Raw genomic sequence first — 14,606 nt, 5'->3', positions numbered from 1 at the left:
CATTTATAGTTTCAACATTATATATTCTTCTAATATTCCCCTTTAAATGCAATAAGTATCAGCTGTATGCAAAGTGATGCATTTGGTTTTAGACCTTTGAAAATGGGAGAAATTCAACAATTTCAAAATGGACCCAGATTAAGATACCTATATGGGATTGAACCAATATTTATGGCATTCAGACAGGTATGTTCTGTGCAATTTTTTTGATAGAAAAAAAAACGAGATACATTTCTAGTTTAGTAAAAATAGTGGATTACTCCAGAAATATGCATCCATAACATTTAATATTTTGGCTTTCATTACAATTGTTACATTACAAAATGTGTAAAAGTGGTGGCCACATGTCCTGTCAGAATGGTTTGTGATGTCCAGTGTGTTCTGTCTTGTCTGTTGTGTTCTTTTTGGACTTTCCGCCGTCACAGAAGCTTTTTTTGCCAGCGTCTCTGTTCTGTTGATGTTCTTTTGCTGTGTGTTTGGAAGAAGCCCCTGGTGTTTTGTTGATGGGCACTTGTCTAGCATCTATCGTTTAAAGAGTGTTCTTGTGTCGTTTTCTCTGCTGTGAGTAGTGAAGGGCCTGCCTGCTGTCCGCATTAATTACTGCAGCAGCGAGTCTTGTCTTCACACAACCATTTAAGGTGCTGTCAGTCTGTGTTACTTTACACATGTTCAGTCAAACACACATAAACATCTCAGCTACATAGCCTTTATTTACGTCTTCCCAACCACCCTGACTAAAGATTATTTTTCCAGCAAAGAATGGAAGCATCAGACTGAAGAATTTTGCAATGTTTGCTGGAGCACAAAACAAATCTGCTCCAGTTGGACATTGTTTGTCATTAACCTTAGCATGTGCAGATCTGGCAGTCCAGTCAGACTGTCCGTGTGCTCACGAGATAACTTGAATTCCTGCTTGTCTGATGAAGATTTCCCTGAAATGTCTGACTCTGAACAATATTTTTTAATATGGTCAATAATTTAATACAATCATTATATTGCATTACTGTTGTTGGACATTGTTAGTTGACAAAGTAAACTAACTTTGTTAGAGTGTATAAAAAAAAAGAGTGTATAAAAAAAAAGTGCATAGTTGTATAGTTGAACCTAAAGACCCCCTGTGGTGAAAATCAAGTTTTTAATGTTGTAGACAAACCATGTGCAAATTCATAAGTCAGCACCATTGCTGAGTATTTTCTCCTTGACAGTCTCAAAAACGCAGTTTAATATCGCTGGTGTTTCATACGTCACAAACTACCTTATGACCAATCAGATGAACGTGTGGGCAGGCTTTAGCATAATCATCGTAATATGCTGCAAAGCAGGGGAGTGTCAAGAGAAGCCAGGATATCCTGGTATATTTTTCTGTTGATATGAAATATCGGGTACATTTAGCAATATAGCAGGTGAATTATGTACATGATGTATATTACAATGTTATGATGGACTATATGCCTTTCTCCATTGACGTTCTATGATGTTCAAAGCGTTTCTATGTTGATCTGTAGAAGTCAGACTGAGATGCGAACGGTAACATGGTCTGTGTATCATTAGCAACACATTATTAGCTGTTTGATAATGTAGTCAAGTAAAATCTAATCATATTCAATTAATTACCGTTATGTGACACATGTTGTAAAGAATCAAGCGATACCATTGTGCAGCGTTTACTAGAGTAACTTGAGTAAAGTTGACAGAGTGGATCTCTGAGCTGGTGTAAATGTGTGTGTAGGTGGGGCTAATTTGCATATTCATGGCACTGCGTATACTAAATGAGGCAAGGGTTCAGGGTTACATTCAAGCTATATTAAGTCATGAAGACTTTTTCACAGAAAAGAAAGTTTAAAGGGGCATTCGGCAACTATTTCAACTTAATAAAACCGTTTAGAAATCATTTGGATGGTTTAATAACCTGTTCTGGTGAGAATGGTGACTTTCCCCGCTCCCCCCAACGTTCCTAGGTGGAAAACCAACCTTGCAACATGAGGATTAACGTCCCGGTAAGTTGGAAATAGGAAGTCTCGTGAGAAGCGAGAACAAGCGAGAAACACAAACTGCTTTACGGCAATTCGACATAAACACACACGCCGCCCTCAATGTGTTTGATGTATTACCCACCTCGGTAGACATAGCTCCACACGATAAAGTTGGCCGGCTCCGATAATAACAAATGCACATGAGCAGTGGTAGAAAGGGGGAGGAGGGTGCCGCAAGTGAGTTTTTTTACGACATTGTTGTGAAATATACGCCTCACAGCTGTAGGGGAGCTCGCTGAGAAAACATGCGATAACAAAAGTGAAAATCAGCGAAGAAATAGCTAGTGTTGTCGAATGCCCCTTTAAATATTTTATTTTTTTTGAGTTTTAAGGGTTAATATTATTGACTAAAGGGGGACTAAATTTGCATGCTAATATGCATTAAACTGGGCTGTGTTTTCTTTTGTTAGTTTGTAGTCTTTTTTCAAATTCCAGTCAAACCTACTGATCAGAAGCTTTATTTTTCCAGTATCAGTATTGTGATGACGTAAGGACGTTCATTGGAGCTGTACCATTTGTTAAAATGCTATACCGTTCCAGTTTTTTTCATTTTCTCAGGAGTTGTGATGCCAGGTGTTTTTCTTTCAGGACAGGAAGTGATTGTAGAAACAGTCAGGCCTTGTGGCAGTGCTGACAGGACTCCAGTCTATACAAACAGATTTCTATCAGTGTAACCAGAGGGCTTTGTCTAGCCTAAGGGTCTACAAATTAAGACCCGTGTCCAGTCCGTAAACACACCGGCTCCGGATCTTCGTCACTTACCACATCTGTGCCCATCCTGCTCTCACTTACTGTATTTGGCACCACGTCATTACCGCTTCATGTTTTTTTTCTCTTTTGCTCCCTCTCTGTTCTTTCTCTGCCCTGAGCTTTAACATTGTTTGGAAGGAAGTCACTCTTGCTTTTTCTGAACCAGTTGTATAAGCTTTTGTATTTGGATTTTAATCGTGTTTGGATTTGGACTGAGACGTTGCAGAGTAGCTGGTACTGTGCTGGTACATACACTAGTGAACATTTCTAGTCAATTTCACAAAGAAACCGCAAGTAATACATTCAATTCAGTAATCGTGAATTAAACATGAGATCTGGAAGTAGAAAGTCTGAAATAAAAGTATTGTTCATTGTTAGTTGATGTTAACTAATGTAACATATGTTGACAAATGAAACCTTATTGTAAAGTGTTACTGAAATGCCTTCTGACCAATACAATGCAATATTTATTTATAAAGCACATTTAAAAACAACCAAGGCTGACCAAAATACTATACAGTACAGAAAAAATAAAACAACCAATAAAGGAGCACACAACAAAAGATAAACAATAATCATACCTAAATCAGAGGGTGGAAACAGAGTGTTACGTGACAACTAAAGAAAACTAGAGGACTCAATTGCAAAAGAATAGTGATTTATTTAATAAAAGAAACAAAGTAAAACAAGAACCCACAAGGGGGAAAACATAATATAAAACAAACAAAAACTTCAAAAACAAACATACCGAAAACAGGAGACGTATACAAGACAACGAACCGACAGACTGCAAACACTAAGCAACTTATAAAAGGAACAAATCAGGCAGGTGAAGATGGATCAACAGGTGGGGCAAATGAAACCAATAATGAGATAACAAGGAAGGTGGGATCGAGACAGGAACACAAAACACCACATGTGCTACACGAGACAGGACAGGCATGTGACACAGAGAGAGCTAATCTGATGTTAAGAGATAGACTGTTCCAAAGTTTTGGGTCTGCAGTAGCAAAAGCACGATCAACTTGTTTTTTTAAGTCCGGATCTAGGCACAATGAGTAGACCGTGATCACTGGATCTCAGAGTTCTAGAAGGAGTGTACGGACAGAGCAGATCGGTCAGGTACTGAGGGGACAATTTGTTGAGAGCTTTATGAACAAATAATACAATTTTTAAATCAATTCTAAATTTGACAGGTAGCCAGTGCAGTGTGGATAAAATTGGGGTGACCGACTCATACTTAGGGTCCCAGTGTGAAGTCTAGCATCTGCGTTTTGCACTAGCTGTAGATGAGAGAGGGCAGTCACCAAAATAAAGAGAGACACCAAAATATAGTGAATTACAATAGTCTAGACGAGTTGTTACGAAAGCATGAATCACTGTTTGAAAGTTACTCTGGGATAAAAAGGGTTTCACTTTAGACAGCTGGCGAAGATGAAAAAAGCATGATTTTACAACAGTACTGATCTGTTTATCAAATTTTAGGTTGTGATCAAATAGAACTCCCAGATTTCTAGCACATTGAGTTACTCAGGCCAGATGGAGCATCATGCATAGTATATACAGAGTTAGACAACTGAGATCTTAAAGTTGTGATCTTTATGAACAAAAAACTTTCCAAAGTTGTCACAGAGAGCAGTAGAAAGCTCTAAAATAAAATGCACAGAAGGATTTAAAACCGAGTTAATAATGAGATAAGGAACTTAAGGTTTATGACAATAGTTTGTAATTAGTTCAGAAAAATATTTGCATGTTGCGGCCTTTGCAGCTTTCTGAAACTAGTTGTAAGTATTTTTCAAGATTTCATAAGAAATCTCCAATCGGTCCTTTTTCCATTTGCACCCGTCTACATACCCGTTTTTTTGTTTCATGCCTTGATTTAAATTGATTTTTATTCCAGAACAAGGATTCATTTACCCTGTTTTTCCTCCATCAGGCTTGAATCTTTCCTGTCTGTCTCGCTCGCTCTCTTCCCCCAATCATTCTTTTCCTCCGTCCCAGTTAGTTCCTGACCTCTAGAGCTGAGCGTTGATGGATGGGGCTTCCCGTGGCCTCGTTCAGCGGCTGCCGCTGGCACTAAAATGCTCATCTTTGATGACGCATTAAAATTCAGCTGGCTTCTCAGAGTGCCGTGTTTAATATTTCACAAACTTGTTGCATAAGATCCCTCTTCCTGATTCTGTTCACACTCTGCAGGGAATTCCAGCAAGTCTTATCTTTACTTACCACACTGATTTTATAGTAATAGCATTTTTGATATTTTGTTGTTGTTGTTTTGTTGCTACTCTGATTTCTTGAGATGTGCATTGTTATGAAAAGGATGAGTACACATTAAATGTATTAAGTGTATGTCTTTTAAGGAATAGTTCATTTTGTATTTGAGTGCAGAATCACTGTCATGCTCATGGTGACTGTAAGAATTCCTGCTACTTTTGCTGAATCATAAATCACAGTAGATCAGATAACAATATTCAGCTTTGAACTTTAGCCAAAGGCTTTGTCAAGATTAAAAGTAGCACGCTGCATTTCAGTGGTCAGCAGGCTCTAAACTTTTGATCTTTTGGTCCCGGTTCCCAGAGGGCATCATCATCCCTTTGGTACTATTGTTTGAATGTGTCTGATGTCTATATAACCGTGTAACACTACTAGTTCTTTTCCTAAACCCTAGTGAACTCACTTATAATGCAACATCCTAATACTTACAGGCATTTGTAAGCAGCCTTGGGACATTCGACATGGGAAGTGTCTGCCACGTAACAGAGTTTGACATTAACATGTTGCTAAACTAACTATACAACAATCCAATAAGCATAGAATGAAATTATATATATACATACAGTATATATGTGATATTATTATTTAATATTGATAAAATATTATAGTGTGTGTAAATATATTAATTTTTATATGTATATACACACAGATTTTCAAATAACCTTTTAAAAAAAGTTATAATAAATGTATAAAATAAACAAAAACTTAACGGATAATGTTCTGGCAGAAAATGACCAGTATCGTATTTGTTTTTTCTTCAGATTTTCTTCTTACAGTGTACATTAGGCATTATGAGGAAAAGACTGTATGAGGAATGACAGCATTTTCTTTTTGTTCGTTTGTTTCTGAACCTGTTTTTTAGGCACACAGATTTCTGCTCTTGTAAAACACAAAGAGCTTGTCACAGAATGTTCTTTCATTTTTTGAGAGCCACTGTTTGACATATTTCAAATGGGGGTTTGGCTGCCTCTGCTCGAGGCAAATGGCAGATCATTTCCAGTGGCATGTGCAGTGCAAACGATTGAGAAAGAATGACAGAAAAATGAGTTACGCAAATATTTAATTAAATATTTGTCAAAAGAAAATTCTTACACTTTTTTGGTGAATAAAGTTTCCTCCTCCTCGCTGTCACATCAGGTGCCTTAATCGGGTGGTAATTTTCATTTCTCTCCCATTTTTAAGTCTCCTAGTTTTCGCACAGGCTCTAATGTCCTAAAAAACAAATACATTAGCCTTTAAGACTTAAGCACCAGCAACTAATTGCAGTTTACTGTTGTGTCAGTTGAGTGGCACCATGTGGCTCTACACACAAGCCACATGGTGTTTTTCACTGCAGTAGCTTTCGTAATATATTAATTTTTATAAAACAGTTTTTTTTTAGTTTTTTTTTTTTTTTTTTTTTCTGACATGGGAAATGGATTGTGTATAAGTGCATAACGGTGTCATTTCCAAGAATGAAACCATTTGAAGGAAATGTTTATTTCATGTGTAAAAGCCCATTGGGCCTATTAGCCTGTAAGAGGCATTGGAAATTATGACCTTGTTAGTGGCTAGCTACATATTTAAACTTTCATTCATATCCACATCCACCAAGAACATCCTAGCAAATGCCTAGTGTTTTCATTTTAAAACCTTGATTAAGTAAAACAGACTGAAGGTCATGAATATTTCCATTGCTTTTTGTATTCTGAAATGACTGTGAAAATTACAATTTGGAATAAAATCGTATATATTTTTTGTAAATTATTTAAAAAAATTTCCTTTAAGATATAATGTTTTAGAAATATAATTATAAGCCTATTATATATTTTAATCTCTGTCATTATAACCACATCACCACATAATAATAATATAATTTTTACAAATATTTATAAAAAGTTATTTTTAAAGTATATTTATTATATTATATTAATTATTTTATATTATATTAATTATGTGTGTGTTTAACAGCATTCTGTGGTGGAAATTACTGATGAAGATGGCTGTGTTTTAACAATAAATTAGTTGTATTTTCTGATGCTAATTTCAGAGGTAGCATTTCATGTAGGCTATTCTTAATACACTTTTAAATAATATTTTCCCGCTTTTAGTTGAAAAAATACCCACCATGGTTTGCTTTACATCCAGTTTTTGATCGTGATGAATTCTTCTAGATTTGTGCTGCAGAGCACGTACATCCTCTCAGACAGACAAATAGGTCTTGCCACTCATAAAGAAGATAGTAAAACTAGACATGAAATGTGGATGTGCCATCTGACATTCCTGTGGAGTTTATGAAGGAGGCCGTTAAACAGCAGGGAAAAGTTGTTTGTGTTAAAATGTCGATGCTGAGCTGAAGAGATGGCATTCTGCTCTCTGAAACCCACAAGATGACACCCGCTGTTTTCAACTCTGACTTCACAAATTCCATTTAAAGACTGGAGAATGCGGCTATAATTGGGATGTTTCTGAAGCTTCGTTCATTAGGGATGGCCCAGGCACGCATAGATCCTGACCCAGAGTTCTTCAGTCATGCCCTTAGATTTTCGTGCAGCATTTTTCATATCTCCTGATGAATATTTCATTCTTAAAACTCACAGAAGGTGGTAAAAATATTCTGTATCATACCACCTCAGAACCACAGGGGCTGGAATTAAAGGAATAGAGATGCACAGAAGTGTCACTGTTTTTAGAAATGTTTTTAGTGCTTGGGCTGAAGATGCATTAATCTTTATCTAAGGAATAGGTCAGTCCAAAAGGATAAATCTATCTTATTTTTCTCATTTCATTGTAGACCAGTATCCGTCCTTCTGTGGAACATTAAATATGTTGAAGAATCACTTTGTTGCTCTTTTCCAGGAAAGAAACACTGACGGAGCTCTGGAGTTTAGTATGGTCTCTACAACCTCAGTTGAGTGATCAGAGTCTATGAGTTGGGCCCCCTCAGAGGCCAGACCCACAGGTTGAATGTTTCTGGGTGGGGATGGAGGATTGATCCCCCCTTCTGAGATAGAAGGTCCCTCCTGACCAGCAGCTCCAGGGGAGAGCCGTCAAGATGGGATATTAGGTTCGAGAACCACACTCGAAAGAGAAAACCAAAGTGGACAGTGCGTTTTATCCTGAGACGCGAACAGATCCACCTGTGCCTGGCCATAAACTTCCCAAATGTGCTTCACCACCTCGGTGTTGAGCCTCCATTCCCCAGCCTCAGCGACAGGATATCTGCTCCTATATTCTGATGTCCCAGAATATAGACTGCTCTCAGGGAGAATAACTTCCTAGGGACCACAAGAGTATCTGGTGCGCCAGTTTGCATAGTGGACATGAACGCAGACCCCCTTGATGATTTATATAGGGGACCACCGAAGTATAAAGTTGGACGCAGCTGCCATCAGACCAAACAGCCTATGAAACTGTTTTACACTGAGTGACTGGCCTAGCTTTATCTCTTTTACAACTGTGAGGATCGAAGCGACACGAGCAGGCGAGAGCACGGCCCTCATTGTCACTGGATCCCACACGACACCAAGAAAGGTGGTTCTCAGTGCTGGAGAAAGTACACTTTCTCCAGCACTGAGTCATCTATGTAGTTCAGAATACGTATGCCCTGCAGTCTGAGTGGAGCTAAAGTACACTTTTCTTGGCATTCAATCTCGAACCCAATTTTTTCATGTGTGCGAGAATGACATCTCGATGCCGAACCACCAATTGTTCCGACTCTGCTAGGATAAGCCAGTCATCTATGTAGTTCAGAATACGTATGCCCTGCAGTCTGAGCGGAGCTAGAGCTGAATCTATGCATTTCGTGAATGTGCGGGGTGATAGAGCTAGACCGAATGGAGGAACCCGATACTGGTAGGCTTTGCCCCCAAAAGCGACCCTTAGGAAGTTCCTGTGTTGTGGAAGGAAGGAGACATGGAAGTAAGCATCTTTCAGATCTATCGTGACAAACCAGTCCTCAGATTTGATTTGAGTCACGATCTGCTTCAACGTCAGCATTTTCAATTTCAATTTCTTGACTGAACGATTGAGAAGACGAACATCTAAAATGGGACGCAAACCCCCCATCCTTTTGTGGAACAATGAAATACCGGCTGTAGAACCCTGAGTCTCTGTTGGCCGGAGTAACCAGCTCTATAGCTTCTTTCGCTAATAGCTATTGCTTCTTTCACTTTCTGTTCCATCACCAGAGCCTGCTCTGGATGTACCACTGTGAGTAACACCCTGTTGTAGCGTGATGTACAAGAACCGAACTGGATTCTGTACCCCTTTTGTACAGTACCCACTGAGATATATTTGGTAGTCTTCCACTCTGACAGATAATCTACTAAGGGAACCAGCCTCTCGAGGGTGGCCGGTGGTGTAATAAGAGCCGTCACTTCGGTGACCTGGATCATATTGGCAGGAAATAACCGAACTGACTGACTTTTGACCCCCCTCCTGAAACATCTCTACCATGGTGCTAACTGCTTCACCGAAGAGCCCAGGAGGCGATAGCAGGGCGTCCAACAGAAAATATTTATCCTTGTCTATAATATCAGATAAATTTAACCAGTGGTGTCTCTCCGAAGCCACATTAGCTGCCATTGACTACCCGTGCACAAGCGGTCTCTTTAGTGGCTCGGAGAGACAGATCGTAGCCCGACGCAGTTCTCGAACCACGTCAGCCCTTTCAACTCTGGAGAGAGAGCACTGGATCTAACGGGTAAAGGTTGAGAAAGGGCGAGGCCTGTCTCAAACCCCGCCGTGAGATCCATTTGCTTTCCCCACGTTAAGAGCCCACAGAAGCTAGCGCGGTTCTAACCCGGATGTGCTTTCATACTTTCCTGGTCATGACATTCACTCTCGCCATTGGACTAGTTGACACGCGCTTCAGATGCAATCACGCAGGGGTGTTCTCAAAGTGCCATCAACACATCGCGAGTTTCTTTCGAAAGGGAACATGAAATTTTGAAACCGTTATGTCTTAAAGAAGCCTTATTTACTGAAATAATGTGACTTTGGCAGTTTCATCTTTCAAATCACTGGTTTGAAAAAAATAATGTAAATGTTCTAAAAGCCCATCACTACTTTTTGGTGTTTTAAAAAAAAAATTTTTTTTTACAAAAGATCAATAAATTTATGGCAGCATTTTTAAAATAAAACGTGCAGGCCTTTAAACAAAAGAACTAACTTTTATTCCTGAACTTTATATTAAAGACTTTAGAGGAGCAGGTATCTCACAGAACTCTTTTAGCAGCATCAAAGCTTCAAAAGGACCCTGAGTTAGTGTTGTCTTGTTCTTGTTTACCTGTGCTCCTGTTGACTCTAGCAAGCCTTCTCAGTGAAATGCTCCCACTAAATTGGAGTCTCTGTGAGAAAGATAAAAGCTTTAAGTTTGTGTCATCCTGTCTGGTTCTGTTCTCCTGCTGTCAAATGAACTGTCCAGGAGCAGCAACTTCAGAAATCTCTTTGTTCTTTCCTACCCAGCTTGGGCTTTTTAGAGTAACAGAGAATCTATGAACTTCAGGAGAAGCTCTGAGGAATTCCCCACAGGGGGCATTGACTTGATGGATCAAAGCTACTTTGAATAAGCATAGATTTGGCACTCCACAGTCTTCGTTGTGAGCAGTGCATGGTCTTGGACTTTCACCAGCCCTTATGCTTCATTGCAAATTCCCAGTTAAAAAAAATGCTAGGATTTTCCACATGCCACAGCCCTTAAGTTGAGTTTGCCTCAAGCTTATAGCCTTGGGTCAATGTCACGTCAAAGTCTCAGATTAAATTTTTCACTTTCCAACTTCATACTTCAAAGTTATAATGATTTAGCCATTCTATGCCGTTTTTAAGTACTTGTTTGGGCATAAGTGTGGGTTCTGGTTCTCTGTTGCAGGACAGCTCTCTGTTGTTTTAGACCTTAATGCTTGTTTTTACTTATCTATGATTTATGCATCCTACACCGGAAATATCATTCTTCTGCTATTTTCGGCGCACATTTAGCTTCACTATTCTTCAGTGAAGTCTCTACTCCCTGAAACAGCTCTACTTTCACCTAGTTCTTGAGATAAAAACAGCTTTTTCTGCATACCTGGGTAGTGTCATAATTTAAGTTTAAGGGTTATGGATTTGTTCACATCTGTTAACCTAGGTATGATACTAAAGCTATAATTATTTGCTTTAATCATTTTTCCTCTGTCTTCTCTGTGTGTTGTAGGCACACATTCTGGCAGTACCGCAAAGAGAATCCCAAGTCCCATGTAGGCGACCCTCCACCAGACGGTCTGCCCGGCTTCAACAGCGGCGTAATGCTTCTGAACCTCGAAGCCATGCGTCACTCGACCTTATACAACCAGCTTCTGGAGCCCGGGCGGATTACCCAGCTCGCTGAGAAATACCACTTCCGAGGGCATCTGGGCGATCAGGATTTCTTCACCATGATCGGGATGGAGCACAGGGAACTGTTTTACCCACTTTCATGTGGATGGAACCGACAGCTTTGCACTTGGTGGAGGGAACATGGGTACGGTGACGTCTTCCAGCTGTACTATCACTGCGATGGCCCGGTGCACATCTACCACGGCAATTGCAACACTCCTATACCTGATGATTGAGGGTTTTCGAATGCTAAATTTTTGATTAAACTCAAGTTTTGTTTGCACATCTTGAAAAAACAATTTAAAATCAAGTCGACCGAGGCAGAAGTGACTCGTTGTTAGAGATGCTAATAGGCTAGCATTCCCATGCATACCACATTTACACTATATACTCCAGCCATTAACACATCATTCATTCATTTAACACGCTTGAGGCTATTGATGCCTTTCCAAAGTTGCTGAAAGAAATGGTTTAAATACTGGTTCTTTTTCTCTTTTTAAATGATTCAGTATGGCTTTGACTCACTCTCAGTAGTTTCACTCACTCTTCATGCAGGTATCACATCGAAATGCTCTTAGACTGCAGGTTGGGAAGGAGCCAATCAGAGCGCACTTTTCCTTACCTCAATGCCTCTCTGTATTATTTACAGGTACAGTTGCACTCTTGCAGTCATATTAAGGTACCACTTATGTCCGTAAAGCACTTTAACTGTTTTCAACCTCTCTTAACTTAAATTCTGTGATATGCATTCCCATTTTATGCCACATTCTCCACTCCATTTCTTTTTTTTTATGCAGCGATAAGGAGAAAAGATGGGGAGAAAGGGGTGTTGACCCACTTTCCTGAGATTTTTACATGTGTGAGCACTGACTTTTGGAAATCTGTTTTCTCTGTGATGTGCAACTGTATGTGCGCCTTTTAGAAAAGACAAGATACACTGCCTGGCCAAAAAATGTCACTGTTTGGATTTAAATAGGCAAATGTTTAAGAGTCTATGATTGGATCATTATTGCAGTGATTATTATGTTTATAGCATGTTATATATTTGGCAAAGGTTTACAGAGTGCTTGACTCTTGCATTGCCAATACAAGATCTCGATGAACCTCTTGATGGAAATGACATCACAACAACTCTTGATTTCCATCAAGAGTTGCATCGATTTTTGGTCAAGATCTTGTTTTGACAATGCAAGAGTCCAGCACTCTCTAAAGTCTCCTCCAGCACATCACAAAGACTTTCAATGAATTTATGGTCTGGACTCAGAACTGCCAATTCATGTGTGAAAATGATTCTTCATGCTTCCTCCCAACCATTCTTTCACAATTTGAGCCTGATGAATCTTGTCATCGTGGAATATGGCCATGATGTGTCTTCCTACATGGTTGTTTAAGAAATATAAAGCTACATACTCTATCAATTAAGGTTAGAAGAACTGTTGCCAAACATGTACCATGCTAGAAACATAATAATCACTGCAATAATGATCCAATCATAGACTCTTAAGCATTTGCCTATTTAAATCCAAACAGCGATTTTTTTTTGTGGCCGGGCAGTGAAGCATCTAGAACATCTGATCGTTGTTTTATGTGACATTTTTGCCGAGGTGCTATAATCCGGCTGAGAAATGTGGAAGTGGGATTTGCTGGAGAATTCCAAAGGGAACAGCCTCTGCTCTGAGGGAGATATGCACTAGATTTTGTGGACAGAGCACTAGCTGTTGTGGTTGACTGGCATTTATTGAACGATGTTGCTGTTGGCAAAACTTTGCACAGGATTGTGTGAAAAGCGCATCATAATCTCTGCTAAGTCAAATCAACAGGCCGGAGAGAAAGAACTTAGAAATGACTCCTCACATGTGTTGCCAGGCAGCCATGAGATCCAACTTCAAGCTCTTCTGTGTTAATAATTGAATATTGTGAAGTTAAGGACTGCGTGTTTTGGGATTTTTAGTTAATTTGTTTTTTGTTTTGGTAGGAGTGCACTCATGTTTTGTCTAGACATTTCAGTTATAGAGACCTACTTTTGCCTGATCAAGTTAAAAGCAAAATGTTAAACTAATTAACCTTTAATCTGATGGTCTCAGCAAAGTTTCCAATCACATGAAGTATTCTTACCCTTTTTCCCTGTTTTATTTCTTATGCGTTACATTGTGTCTCATTCATGAAAGATGAGCAGAGCATTTTTCTGTGTAAATCTTATTTTGTACATTATCATTAAAAGGTTTTGGGTCAGAAAGATTGTTTATGTTTTTGAAAGAAGTCTCTTATGATCACCAATGTTGCATCTATTTGATTAAAAATACAATAAAAGCAGTAATATTGTAAAATAATATTACAATTTGATAAGGTTTTTTATATAGTTTAAAATGTAATTTATTCCTGTGATCATTACTCTAATCTGCAGTGTTACATGATCCTTCAGAAACCATTCTAATATGCTGATTTGCTGCTAAATAATAATTTCTTATTATCATAATTTCTGTTTATGCTTAATATATTTTGTGGAAAGATTTTTTTCATTCAGGATTATTTGATTTGATCAAAAGAACAGCATTTATTTGAAATAGAAATATTTTGTAACATTATAAATGTATTTACTGACACTTTTGATCAATTTAATGTATCCTTGCTGAATAAAAGTAGTAATTTCTTTCAACAAAAAAAATCTTAATGACCACAAACTTTTTAAGAGTAAGGGTAAATAGGCAAAAAGGCTAGTCACAATTTGTTTTATGAACATTTTACACAAAATTGGTTTACATTTTATCGTGTGTGTGTGTGTGCGCGGCCGCACCTTGTTTTTTGTGAACAAATCTTTTTCAAAGGAACCACTCAGGGAAATTTGATGTAGTAAAACAAGTTCTTAGTATGAGGAAAATTTAATACAACTTCCACAAACTAGACTTATACAGAACAGGTTATTTTTCTCAATATAACCACCTGTTTGTCCTTCAATTTTGAGTATTAAATGTAAAACACTCACTTGTTGTCTTATGTATGTCATGGAAATTGAATATTGCTAATGAACAAAATTCCAGAAGTGAAGTAGCACCAAATTTTTTATATATCTAATATATCGTTCTATTAATTCAAATGTATTGTTGGTCAGAATAAAATTTCCTTGTATTTCCTAAGTTTCTTTTACATTTCTCTTCCTTTATGCATTAGAAATTAGTGTGTTTTTGTGAAACATCTTTTTTCATGTTGTAGTGTGGC

The 14,606-nt window shown here is 38.4% G+C and overlaps 1 protein-coding gene across 1 annotated transcript in view; it reads left to right on the top strand.

Moving 5' to 3' along the window:
• Positions 1-14,524, top strand: part of xxylt1 (xyloside xylosyltransferase 1) — a 37,805-nt gene extending 23,281 nt beyond the window's left edge. The window contains exon 5 of the mRNA XM_077203798.1: positions 11,230-14,524. Within this exon, the coding sequence (XP_077059913.1) occupies positions 11,230-11,626 (397 nt within the window). The 3' untranslated portion in view covers positions 11,627-14,524. The remainder of the gene's footprint in view (positions 1-11,229) is intronic.
• Positions 14,525-14,606: the final 82 nt, after the last annotated feature.

This window comes from Siphateles boraxobius, unplaced genomic scaffold, assembly GCF_051911475.1.
Source record: "Siphateles boraxobius isolate OS27281-9 unplaced genomic scaffold, OSU_SipBor_1 5, whole genome shotgun sequence".
Taxonomy (NCBI): domain Eukaryota; kingdom Metazoa; phylum Chordata; class Actinopteri; order Cypriniformes; family Leuciscidae; genus Siphateles; species Siphateles boraxobius.
Note: the sequence above shows the minus strand (reverse complement) of the source record. Positions and strands in the feature narration are given on the sequence as shown.